The sequence below is a fragment of the Engystomops pustulosus genome, chromosome 3 (assembly GCF_040894005.1).
Source record: "Engystomops pustulosus chromosome 3, aEngPut4.maternal, whole genome shotgun sequence".
NCBI lineage: Eukaryota > Metazoa > Chordata > Amphibia > Anura > Leptodactylidae > Engystomops > Engystomops pustulosus.
The window spans coordinates 170,606,337-170,620,492 of NC_092413.1; the positions used below are offsets into that span (position 1 = coordinate 170,606,337).

The 14,156-nt window shown below is 41.4% G+C and overlaps 1 protein-coding gene across 2 annotated transcripts in view; it reads left to right on the forward strand.

The window, feature by feature from the left end:
- The window catches only part of GPR149 (G protein-coupled receptor 149), a 63,538-nt gene that overhangs the window by 19,019 nt on the left and 30,363 nt on the right, over positions 1–14,156 (forward strand). For both annotated transcript variants that reach the window (XM_072142972.1, XM_072142973.1), the window contains one exon: positions 3,595–4,055. In XM_072142972.1, the coding sequence (XP_071999073.1) occupies positions 3,595–4,055 (461 nt within the window). The remainder of the gene's footprint in view (positions 1–3,594; positions 4,056–14,156) is intronic.

Here is a 14,156-nt window from a genome sequence, read left to right on the forward strand (position 1 = left end):
GTATTTTTTTATAGATTTAATCATTAAAAGTTAGGTTTTATATAAGTTTTTTCACCCCCTGCTATGTTAGTATTATAAAATATTGGTGGAAGTTGAAAACCCCGGGACACTTCCAGTGGGGCAACCGTTACGTCTGACGGGCATCCATCTTTGCCCGGCTTTGTGTGTTTTTGATTTTTCCTATATATGTGTTTTATTTTCTGAATTTATTTCAATTGATTTTTTTAAATCCAGTGTCCTAAGACATGTCGACCTTAACCATTTTAAAGTTGCCAAGCCACTTTAAGAACTAGATGTTTGTATTTATTTTTCTGAAAAAAAATATGCTTCCTGTTTGTTTTCAGAATTGTGGAGAACTGTCCTTTTTGACCTGAAAATAAACAGAAAAGTGGTCTTTGACATTTGCACATGACTATCAATTCTCAATATTATTTAATGGACATGAAAGCCTGACATTTAGAAACGATAACGGCACAGAGCAGTGGCCCTGGTTACCCTCTTCCTCTCATTGGCTGCATATTTATATTTTCCTCTACTTTTGCATATTACACATGATAAGCATGAATACACAAATACAATCTCATGCTGGGGGCTAGTGGGAAATATGTAGGACAGTTAAATGATAATAGTTTTTTTTTTTAGATTTTCATTTTTTTTTCCACCTAACAAATACATTCATAATGCATAATCCAATCCACTAGATAGTTTAAATGGTGTAGACAATTTTTCCCATTTCTGAGTCTCTATACTCTCTGGCCTATACCTGTACACGATAGGAGGACAGGATCATTAACTTTCATTACTTGTCTTAGTTTACAGAAAGGATCTAGTGAGCTACCCAGGATGCAGTATACCACAATTCCAATAGTCCAACTAATTTATTACATCCAACTTATTTGTGTTATTATTGGAAGACCAAAAACACATCATCAGAGGAATAAATCACGAAGCGACACAGGGACTTAATGACTAAAAGTGTAGGATATACACATATAGAGAGACATTTATCATTCAGTATGAGTGCTGGTGTATGATCCAGTCCAACCCCTCTAGCGCTGGCAGATATATCAGGAGGCTCTGACATAACGGTGTATGCCTATAGTATAGATAGTATGAGGACGCTGGTCAAGAATAGCCATGGCCCCCTGCACCCACTCCATTGTGTGAAAGGGTAAATAATAGCAATTACTAGTGAACTGCTAATAAGTGCGATTATGATAAATTTCCCCCATAGCATATAACATGAATATCATTATGTAGCATCATACAATTAAGCCACATATGTATGGTGAGATAATGGGGCACATTTACTTACCTGTCCCATTGACGCCGCCAATCCGGAATGTCCGACGAGGATTCGGAGCTGCTGTGTGTCACTTCCCAGCTGAGGTCCGCCAGAGTTCACCTGCTTCTGCCGGGTGCATGTAAGTGCTGATTTTGCGACATAATTTTGAAAGTTAAATTCCGCAGTTTGTCCAAATCAGTCGGGTTGTCCGACGGCCAAGCCCCCGATGTGTGTCGCATGCAAGCTGGCACCGATGCGCCACAATCCGAGTGTGTGCGCCAAAAACCCGGGCAATTCAGCGCAAAACGGAAAAATTTGCGAAACCCGTCGGAAATGCGCCCAACCCTTAGTAAATGTGCCCCAATGTGTAACACGGTGACTTCATAGTGCTATTAACACAGGTAAACCCCATGTTGGTGGATGAAGGTATCTGGCGCTGTACTAGGATTGATGCCAGAGTGTAATGAAAATGACTTCTGGCTTAATTGTATAATGCTACATGTTTCAGCCTGGTACCCAGGCCTCCCGATGTAAACTGCATTGATCCTTGTGAACACCAGATCCCTGCATCCGCCTACCTTAAGGGTTACCTGTGTTTATCTTTATGTCCACATAGGAAGCTAAAGGAGGCTGGAAGGGGAAGAACCCAGCAGCTACATATACAAGCACTAATCTATTATTCGTTTGCGCCCTTTTGTGTTTTTTTTGCCTATCTTCATGCACTTTAACGGAGGCGAACGCTATCTTTGACTCTCTAACCCCCCCCCAACCCCACAAGTGCCATTTTCCCAGGTCTTTATCAGATAATTAACAAGAGATAAAGTGGTACAGTGTAATTAAAGTTGAAAATAGACACTAGTTTATGAAGCTCAACTTATAAAACACCTATATGATGGAAACCTTTTTTCCAATATTAGGGGAAAATCCCAACAGACCTGTTGTAGCCAACATTCATTCATAAATTAATTATACCTATCAATGCTATTTGTCTTAAAAAAAAATAATCTTGCCCTTTTGTAAAAACTGCTATATTTTCTGCCATTACTACCCCTTGGGCCAGCATTACAAAGATAAGTAATGAAACCTTTCTTACATAGATGGCTATGCTCCCTGGTCCCTCTGGATAGCTCTCAGCACAATTTTTGTGCTGAAAAAGAAGCTCTTGGCTTATAGTCTGCTATATAAAATAATAAACTCTGTACTCACCTTTCCACCGGCAGCGTCAGGTCCGTGCGTTCTAGCGGCACACAGACTATGAAGTGGCCTACATCAATGTCTGTGCACTGCCAGCATGCACGGACTTGGCGCTCACGGTGGGACTGGATCAGGAAAAGGATCTGCAAGGGGGCGTCGGAAAAGGGGGGGTTTGCGTTGGAAAGGTAGGTACAGAGTTTATTATTTTTATGTGCTGGGCAGGGGGCTGGCTGGGTGTATGTTGGGGGCTAAATGACTATATACTGTGGCAGGCTAGCTGTATACTGGGGCTGGCTGTATACTGGGGGCTGGCTATATACAGTTGGCTGGCTGGCTATATACTAGGGGTTTGCTGACTATATACTGGGGGTTTACTGGCTATATAGTGGAGTTGATTGGATATATACTGGGGGCTGGCAGGCTAAATACTGGGGTTGGCTGGCTATATACTGGGGGCAAGGGCTGGCTATACACTGAGGGTCTGGCAAGTTATATACTGAGGGCTGGCAATTTATATGCTGGGGGTTGGCAGGCTATATACTGGTTGCTGGCTGGCTACATACTGGGGTGGGGGCTGGCAGGCTATATACTTTGAGGCAAGAGGCTGGCTATACATAGGGAGACAGGTGGCTGACTAGCTATATACTGGGGGCATGGGCAGGCTGGCTATATACTGGAGGCTAACTATATACTGGGGGACATGTGCTGGCTGGCTATATACTGGGTAGAGGCTAGAATCAATGCATTTCCCACCCTAGGCTTATACTAGAGGCAATAGGTTTTCCAAGTTTTTGAGGTAAAATTAGGGGACTCGGCTTATACCCGGGTCCGCTTATACTGAGGTATATTCGGTATGCGCATTGTACTGACTGATATGTATTTGTAAATGTAGATCAGGTCACCTCTAAGGTGCCTTTTTTCCAAACTGAACAATTCCAATTTTTCTAGCCTTACTTTAGGAAACAGACCATCCCACTTACTAATCTGGTCCCTTGTTGCTTAAAGCGATTTGCTTCTTATACCAAGTAGTATAACAAGGTGTGAATATTGTGTTTGATTACAATTATCATGTTGGTGATGCATTTATATATATATATGTATTTTTTTTTTTCTAGTGAAGAAAAGGGGACTTGATTTTAATCTTTCCTTCAACAAAGGCTATGGAATTTATAAGATTTCCCAGGAAAATCATAACACTGGAGAAAACTCAATTTCCTACCATAATTTAATCAATTATGAATGTGAAAGCACAAATGACCCTCGTTGTGAGAGGATCCTCAATTCGGCTGTACTGGATTTCAGCACTATCAGTCTACAGGACAGCTCCATGCTGAAGGATGTCGGTAAAATGAGAAGTCTTAACACAGAGTTAAAACCTGATCCAGTCAAAGATAAAGCCATTGGTCGTCTCCTTTCTGAAAAAATTGGAGTCTTTAAAAGAGAGGACATAAGAAATTTTGAAAAGTCTGCATTCTATGAAGGACAGGACAGGAGACTGTCACATGAGGAAGGTCGTAAGCCAGAACTCACAGACTGGGAATGGTGCAGAAGCAAGTCTGAACGAACACCACGACAGGTATGGCGGTGACCTATAACGACATTGAAAAATGCATTTATTGTTTTAAAAAAAGTGGTAAAAACCCTTTTCTTGTAGCAAGTTACGCCTCCAATGTGGCTATGCTAGTCAGTAAAACCTACTAGCGAAACCTACCTCTATTCATGGTACTCAAAACAGCAAAACAAAAGGTTCACTTTGGTAAATGTTTGAAGGGAACCTGTCACCAGGGACCTCATTTTCACTAAATACAGGTTACAGAAGCCCATTACAGCTGCATTGCACATATGCCTTTCTGCTTTCTCTAAGCATTTGCATTAAAATTTAATTGTGTTATAACTTACCTGGCACCCTGACAGAATCCTCTGTGTAGTCCCAGGGGTTGAGCTTTGGTTTGGATACATTTCAAAAAACAACAAGTTACTTGTCTGTGCTGCAGACTCCTCAGTTCTCAGCCCCCGCCTTTTTGCTCCTCCATCTCCAACTAATGAAAGTTCACCAGGTTGTGAGCTCTGTGAAGGAGCAGGAGGGACGAGGTATTCTGGAACACAAAGGTGGGGGCTGAGCAGTTTGCAGCACAGACAAGTCACATGTTGTTTTTTGAAATGCCACCAAACCAAAGTCCAACCCCTGGGACTACACATAGGATTCTGTCAGGGTACCAGGTAAGTTCTAAGATATAATTATATTGTAATGTAAATGCTTAGAGAAAACAGAAAGGCATCTGAGCAATGCAGCTGTAATGGGCTTCTGCAACCTGTCTTTAGTGAAAATTAGGTCCCTGGTCCCAGGTTCCTTTTAAAATAAGAATTTTAGCAAAAACTGCCTTGTAGTTATGATAATACATTTATAGAGAAGGATGGAAATTACATGAAAACTTTCTCAACATGCATATACTTGTAAGTAATACAGTCACAAGTCCAAAATATCAGCATCTCCCCGGCGTGCACATATAGTCCAGAAACCTTGGACACTTCCACTTAGACAAACATCCAGCACCAACCAATTAAAACCTATCAGTACAAATAAAGGATTGACGTTTCAGCCTTATAAACTTTAGTCATGATTTAACATGTTCAATCACCATTTTAAAACTCTAGGCTGCGCCCATTTCCTGTGGTCTCATGGGGCAGGCACTAGCAGTCCATATAGCAAGACACAGACCCATGTATTCCAAAACATGATACTAAATCTACTCTATGTCCCTCGCACGTATCAAAATTCTCATTGGTAGAATACAATTGATAATATATATATTGTCTATGCAAGATATTGCACAGGATTAGCAACACATATAAGGTCTTGTATGAGATTGAGTCCCTCTGGATGTCTAGTTCTTAGAACAAGCATCCGCTATGACTCATTTTTTTTCTTGTCTGAATGAGATAAGAATCGGGACCACTAAATGGAGAAGGTACCAAGGCAGTTTCCCCTTTGACCAATAAGATAATCCAGTTCTGAATGTTTTATTTAGGTATTAAAATTAATTATTTGTTAACAGGAATTAAAGAGTTTTTGGAGGATTTCAATGATTTCATAGGAGATTGCAAATTAAAAAATCAGTGCATCATTCCCAAAATGTCTTGGTCTCATTTTCTAATCATTTTTGTAGTTGCAACGTAGTAAAAAACAAAAGCTTGAATTCCTTGCTATTTACTTATTGATAAACGTCTGGGGCTGCTGTACACTACAGCCCAGATAACACATTAACACAAAGCAGAAACAAATTCAGAGCAGACATGTTGAGGCTATAAACCTGTTGTAAACAGATTCATGGTGTGAATCAAAAGCTGTCCGTGCAGAAAGCTGGAAGACACAAAGGATAAAAGCTGTAGATACTGTGCTATATCTTACTGAGAAGAGGATGATAGTCAGGATTTGACAATGAAGCATTTAGAGGAACAATTTTTAAAAGTTTTGGTCACCAGCGAAATCGGTGCTTTTCATGAGGGTTATGGTTTTAAGAATGAGCCAAATTCACTAAGGCAAAAAAAGAACATCCTGCCTGTGTTTAGTCCAATTAGATATTGAGGTCATGAAATTTTCATTATTTAGGCTGGGTACACATCAGGCTCTAGCTGATCACACTGTATCAGACATATCACACTGCATGCACTTACTGCGATCCTGTTCCTCCCCACTGACAGTGAAAGTAGGAGTACCTGTCTGCTTCGGATGTTTAGGGTGTTTCCTTCAGTGATTTTACTGTCATTATATGGACGGTGACATCTATAGGGACCTCCCTGAGTATATGCTTAGCGAAGTCCAAGGTAGGGATAAATCCATCGCCCATTGCCTCCAATGGCCTCTGCTTAGCTGGAGGGTGCAAAAAGGAAGTCTCCACCAGACAGTATACACCAGGATCCTCCCTGACATAAGCTAAGTGTAAAAAAAATCATGTCTCCATATGTCTACAAGGCAACCTTAAAGAGGACCTGTCACCTATAAAAACAGCACTTACTTTAGTAAGCAGCTCCTAGTGCTAAAACAGATGTAGCAGTGTTACACAGAAACTTCACATAACGCTAGCACACACTGCCATGCGGTCTGGTGATTTCATGAGGCGACAGGATTATGGAGTGGACAGTCCGGGGTAGAGGTAGAGGCAGGCCTTGGACCGCCCCCTCATGAATACGACGGACCACTTTGAGAGCGGTCTGGCTTTTCTAGTGTGGAAGCGCAGTGATGTTTGTTAGCGTTTTCGGAGGGTTCCGATAATGCTAGCAGTATACCACTGTTGTGTCTGTTGTAGCACTAGGAGCTGCTTACTTTAGTAAGCAGCCTCTAGTGCTGTTTTAACAGATGACAGGTCCTCTTTAAAGTGGTTTGCCCATGAAAGAAAATTCTCAAATTTCATTCCCCTCGTGATGTTTACACAATAAAGATGAGAAAAATGGCTAGTAACAACTCTTTAATTCTGTAGTAGCCAATAAATACTTAATAATACAAATTTGTATATTGGTTTAAAGAGTTATCTCCACCAGCTGCATTTTCGTGTAGGAATAGCGTTAAAGGATAACTACCATCAAAATCAAGCATGGATAAACCAGGGACACCATTCTGTAGGGTGTTACCTGACGCTGTAGATTCACAGGCTGTCACACTGCACAGGAGCACTTCCTTACAAAACCGGGGGTTGGGGGGAGGTGTTGAAGGGTCAGACAGTGAAACAGCCGGTGAAGCTACAGCACATAGGGGTTCTGGTAATATGCCCAGTAGCCCTTCTGGCACGTAAGTATAATTTTTAAAGTTGATTTAAGAAGGAAGGAGACCATGGATCCAGTGCCTGGATCTATGAGTAAATGTCCCTGGTTTATCATGCTTGACTTTGATGCTAGATTTCCTCTGAAATGGAGTGATATGTCTATTTTACTTTCATTTTTCACATAGAAACTTTTTGTACTTCTGGATCCAGACAAGGTTTTGTATGTTAGCACCGAAATGATTTATGTAACACTATGAAAGATATTCTGAAAAATGTCACTCTCTTACTCTTCTGTGTTGGCCGTTTGTAACGGAGAACTATGGTTTTATGCTGGAAAATGTAACAAATGTAAATGTAACTATTTAAAAAACCCAGAGCTGGCTCATTTTACAGTGAAATGATTCAAACAGCCCTCTTCAATGTTAAATAAGTGAAATAATACAGTAAATAGAAGAATAAAGTAAAGCAATAGTTTATGAGAATCAAAAATAGAGAAAGGAGAAGAAAAAACAGCTAACCTGTGGTACCATATGTCCAGGTTAACTCCACTGCGCAGACAAACTGAGTCGGGGTCAGTCCAAATACTTCCAGAAAAAATCGGATAAAAGCATTATTTTATTAGGGTCACAATTCCATGGCAGGATAAAAAAAAGGCTCCTGACGCGTTTCGAATCTATCATAGATTCTTAGTCATAGATAAGAAAATGTTTGGCACATGGTAAGTTATAATACGTTATACCGGAAGTGACTAATGATATGGGAACACGCCTACCTAATAGTCACATGATAGTGGTGGTGGGAGGATACCATACATACCATAGACAGGAGTATTGTATGGTATCCTCCCACCACCTCCATCATGTGACTATTAGGTAGGCTTGTTCCCATATCATTAGTCACTACTGGTAGTATAACTAACCATGTGCCAAACATTTTTTTATCTATGACTAAGAATCTATAATAGATTCGAAACGCGTCAGAAGCCTTTTTTTATTAATGTTTTTAAAGTGACCCTAATAAAATAATGGTTTTATCCGATTTTTTCTGTAACCACACATTGCTGGGTTTTATTCTACTCTTTTAATAGTTTATGAGAATATATGCCAAATTTATATCCTTTGTTAGTGGCCAACCAATTGCCAAGAAATAGATTACATAAAATAGAAATATGATACGTTTTTCTTGGCCCAACATCTGATAAAAAAAGAGTGCATGAATGTTTTATGTATTCTTTATACGAATCCTGAGATTTTATAACCTCAGAACATCTTTTTGGATATGCATAAAACCTTTCCCTCCTAGGGGAAGCAGGATATGCAGAAGCATAAAAAAGCACTGCTTGACGGCACAGAAGCCTACAAATCTAAGAAAAATAATGATCACCCGCAAAAATGAAAATCAGAAGAATTCGAAATCCACTGAGAGTTGGGTGATCATATTTTAATGGCAACGGTAGACACATAAAGCTGATCCCAAACTCTTAGGGCACCAGCTTTATGTTTAAATAATGATAACCTTTACTACCCACATAGAGACTTAAGAACAGTTTATATAGCTGAAATGGTGACAGCTGTCAATTCATTGCTCTTCTTGATGGGACTCACTAGTGTCGTCCATCACTCGTATCTTGATGCTCAGATTTCGTGAGATCCTCTGTTTATTCTGTATATCACATGAATAGTTATTTGCTGTCAACTGTGCTCCGCATCATGTTCTATTTTTATTCATACGGTGATATGGATTTTTTGGGTGAAGTGCGGTGAGGTAAGTAGCCATATTTAGATCCAATGATTGTCATGTGTTTAATGACAGTGACATTTTGGTTCTGTAAACACCATATGCCTCAGGCAGTAAAATACAATTTCCAGTGCACAATAAAACTTCTGTTTAGTGCCACTTGCTACTTGTTACTGCCAAACTGATCTCTGTTGTGTCGGGGGGGAAATGCTTCCATATGTGGCTCATGTTAATTGTATTCCTTCGGGGATTTTGAGCAAATGAAACATGCAAACATATTATATTGCAGGGAAATAGGCCCTCATAAAAACCTCCTGGAGGACAGGCGTGTTTGTGTTGTCAAATGCACCTACATAGATGCTGAGCTGTAATATGAAGGGACCCAAGAGGTTTTACTACGTCAATTTTCTGATAGGAAGGCACTCACAAAGGGCAAAGGTTACCAATACTCTTCCACTTTCACTGGCGGATTTCCAATATTTTATTACCTCATGGACGAGAGCAACTTATTGCCATGGGGCCTAATGTCAAAACCTGGAATGAGACCCGCACTTCAAGACACTTCCAGTGGCAAATTTCTAGAGGCTTAAATTATGCAAACAATGTTGTCACAGCACACTGATAATAATGACAGTGGAGTCACAATGATGACACAGGGACAGGGCTGTATCTAGTAGCGATGGGAATTACGGCTCTTCTTAGTGAGCTGGCTCATCAGGCTCCGCTCACTATGAACAGCCGGCTCTTCTGGGTCCTAAACGCGGCAGCCCTTTTTCGTTTTTGCGCTTTCATTTTTCACTCCCCACCTTCAAAAATCTATAACTTTTTTATTTTTCCATGTAAAGAGCTGTGTTATGGCTTATTTTCTGCGTAACAAATTACACTTCAAAATTGTGGTATTTAATATTCCATGCCGTGTACTGGGAAGAAAATTCAAAATGCAGTGAAATTGGTAAAAAAAAAAACGCATTTGTGCTGTATTCTTGTGTGCTTGCACTTTACATCTTTCACTGTATGCCCAAAATGACATGTCTACTTTATTCTTTAGGTCGGTACGATTACGGGGATAACAAATTTGTATAGGTTTTCACAGGGAGCGACGATCCTTGGAAAGATCTTTTTGAAGCTGCCGGCAGCTTCGCCGGGGGCAATCAGCGGGAAAACACCCGCGAACGGAGCTGGCACCGATTGCGGGTGTTACCGGTAAGTCTTTGCTGCAAAATGCAGCAAAGACTTACCGGCTATGGAGAGGGCTCAGCCCGTCAGCCCTCTACATGCACCCGCTTCCGGCTTGTGACAAAGTAAGGGGTTAAATATATAGTAGGGAACCGCAGGCCAGTCAATCACTCCACACCACTCCACATTTGTGAGACGGTTAGTGACAGGGTTCAGTGAGCTGAGGGGAGCCGACCATCGCCGTACAAGTGCACGAATGATGCATCACTAGTATCAAGACTTGATGCTGCCCTAGGCACTTACACCATTTACGCCCCCTATTGGTGTCATCAGGTTAAGCCTTTAGTCTAGCAGCGACCTCCCCTCACTAATAACATGTCCCAGCAGTGGTCACCTTCGCTAGTAATATGTCGCAGCAGTGACCTCCCTTCACATGTCTGTATCCATGGTTATAAGGCGGAAGGGGGAGGCATGTGCCCTGTTTCCATAGTTGTTGGGGCACTTCTCCCCCCAGGGTAGATAAATCCCCCTCCCCTACTGTAGAACTCACACACTTACCTTCTGAGACGACTTGAGTGCAATGTCTCCTCTTCTCCTTCCTGGCACATGGGAGAAGTAAACAAAGGGTCATTCATTCCCCAGTCTGGCACGGCTGGTTCTGCAGACAAATGTGTCAGCCTGCCCTAAGGCTGACACACTAACAAAAAATGCTATGCCGTCGCTAGTGGCATAAAAAGTGTCCATGGTGCCTAGGCAGAAATACGGCCCTGCACAGGGATGAAATAATTGTGATGTTACAGAGATAATAAACACATTAATGTCACACTACACCAATAATAAACACATCAACAGATTAATGTCACAGTACAGAGATAATAAAAACTGTGATGTCACACTATAGGTATAATACACACAGTGATGTAACAATACAGGCATAATATACAAAGTTAAATTTCAGTACAGGAATGTTACACACAGTGACATTACATAACAGGTATAATACCAACAGTGATGTCACAGTACAGGAATTATACGTTCAGTGACGTTACAAAACAGGGATAATACACACAGTGATGTCACAGTACAAGTATAATACATACAGTGACTACTACTACATGACTAATACCCACAGTGATGTCACAATACAAAGTTAATACAGACAGTGATGTCACAGTACAGGGATAATATGCACAGTGATGCTACAGAACAGGCATAATACACACAACAATGTCCCAGTACAGTGATAATAATCACAGTGATGTCACAGTACATGGATAATGCACACTGTGACCATAACCATGAGTTATGTTGCAAGGAGAAGACCGTATGGATTTTTATATGTAAAAATTTTTTAGAATTTAAAATATCTCCTCATGTAGACAAAGCTTAAAAGCTCTCAGGCTTTCATTTTCAGGCACTTACATTCTACCATTGTTTCCTGATGCAAATCCTTACACCATTTCCAATCTCCATCTCTCAGATAATGCATACTAAATGAAACAAAGGGAAAGTGCCATTCCAGACCGCAATGGTATACGTTATCTGATGCCAGGAAGATACATGTGGTAAATCTGTATTTATACAAATGCCTTCAAAATGGCTTTTCATATTTGGCACAGGAAGTAGTCAGATTAGACCAGAATCAGTCAATTTGTGTCTCGCAAAAGCATCTTTTCACTCAAAACCAGGAAATAAATATATACTCTACGTCTCAAATATATCCCACAAATATCCCTCAACATATCTTTTTGATGGCAGAAAAATCCTAGCAGTGGGCAGTCTGGGTGAGGACATTGCAGTAATGTGTCTCACGCTGCGTTTATATGCTCAGTTTCTTGGATGCAATTTTTAAAGCCAAAATCTGAAGTGAATTAGAAAGAAATGAATGTCCAATAAATTATTTCTCATTTTATAACCTACCGTACATCTGGGCTGGGTTTTTATAAACCATTACCCCAAGGAGAACCCGCTTGTGGAGACACTGACCATTGTCAAGATGAATAAGGCTTGGATCGGCTTCCCCCAATATTGAGAAATGATTCTGGATTCTAACTACCTGCCTCAGCCACTATTCTAATGCTGCCACCCACCTGATGCCACACATCTGCTGCCAGTTGCTCCATCTGCCTCTCACCATCTTTACCAGGGACTGGAATTGTCACCCACCTCCACACTGTGCCACTCTATGGCCTACCATGTTGCTGCCAGCTAAGGAATTTGTCATTGTGCCACTCTCTGACCTCACACTCAATGGGGCTCATTTACTAAGGGTCCGCGGACCACGATTCTGTCGGGTTTCCCGAATATTTCCATGTTGCGCTGAATTGCCCCGGGTTTTTGGTGCACGTGATCGAATTGTGGCGCATCGGCGCTGGCTTGCATACAACAGAAATTGGGGGGCGTGCCATCGGATTCGGACAAATCACGGAATTTAAAAATGGAATTGTGTCGCAAGCACTCACATGCACCAGGAAGAAGAAGGTGAACTCCGGCGGATCTCAGCGTGGAAGCGACACATGCAGGAAATTGGACGCACAACCTTAGTGAATCGCGGCAGACCCAAATCCTCGTCGGACAACGCACCGCGGGATCGAAACAGGACCGAGTAAGTAAATCTGCCCCAATTTGTCATTCTGCCACTCTGTGGCCTACCATGTTGCCTCCACCTCCACACTGTGTCATTGTGCCTCTCTGTGGTCTCCCATGTTGCTGCCAGCTAAAGAATTTATCATCATGCCACTCTCTGACCTCATGCTACTGCTGCTGGTGCCACCTTTGCAGTTCTTTTTTGGCAAAGACATAACTTTTTTTCAGGAAAATTGTAATGCATTATGAATGTGGCATCTCTAATCTTCAAATTTAAATTGAAAATTTCAACTTCAAATGAATTTCAAACTTTCAATTCAAACTTCATCATTTTGCCACACAGTGGCCTACCATGTTGCTGCCACCTAGAGAATTTGTCCTTGTGTCACTCTCTGACCTCCTGCTGCTGCTGCTGCTGCCACGATCTGTCATTGTGCCACTCTGTGGCCTACCAGGTTGCTGCAACATCAACACGCTGTCATTGTGCCATTATGTGGCCTACCAGTTGCTGCCACCTCCACACTCTGTCATTGTGCCACTCTGTAGCCTACCAGGTTGCTGCTGACACCTTCACACTCTGTCATTGTGCCACTCTGTAGTCTCCCTAAAACACCCTGTGATTTCCATAATGCTGTTTTCACCCTCCAACACTCTATGACTTTGCCGCTATGTTTGCTTTTCCCCTTCATTTCATCTGTCAGAAGTAATGAAAAGCCTCAGGATTGATAGCCAAAAGCAGGAGTGGATACAGAACACAGAGGACATGCAAATATCCCATTTACTGGTCATCTCTGTTTTGGATCAACTCCTGTTTGTTTTTTGGCTTCAGCAATACTGATGATGGATTATTGACCAATTGAAAGAGGACACTGACGGATGAAATGAAGGGCAAAATGATCAGTGACGTCAATGTAAAATTATTGCCAACACCCTCTCCACTCTTTTGGGGCGTTTCTATATGTATCCTTGTTTAACAGAACAGGTTCTGTCGTAATCTATGGAATCATCTGATGTCAGTGTAAAAAGGGTGCACTCTTTGATGTCATAGCGGGATCTTGGCCCTCAGCTCAGTCCTTTAGAGCTGGCACAGATGATACCTTGTCAGGCTGGGTTCCTGCTTCACTTATTTGGTGAAGTTGGCCTATGTTAGTGCCCATGGAATTGAAGAGTGAAGTGAAGAGCGTTGGCTGTCATGTGTGTGTCACACTAAAACACAGCATTTTTTGAAGACCAAACCACGTTCCCCATGTATATTTAAGCATGGCTCAACGTTCTACAACAACCTACAGGCTCTCTGCAGCCCGGAAATACCTGTTTTTTTAACGTGATTCAGTTCAGGTAGAATCAAATGTTTTCGAAAAATTCTGCGAATCGTGTCGAACCGACAACAAATTTCAACAAATTCGCCCATCTCTAAC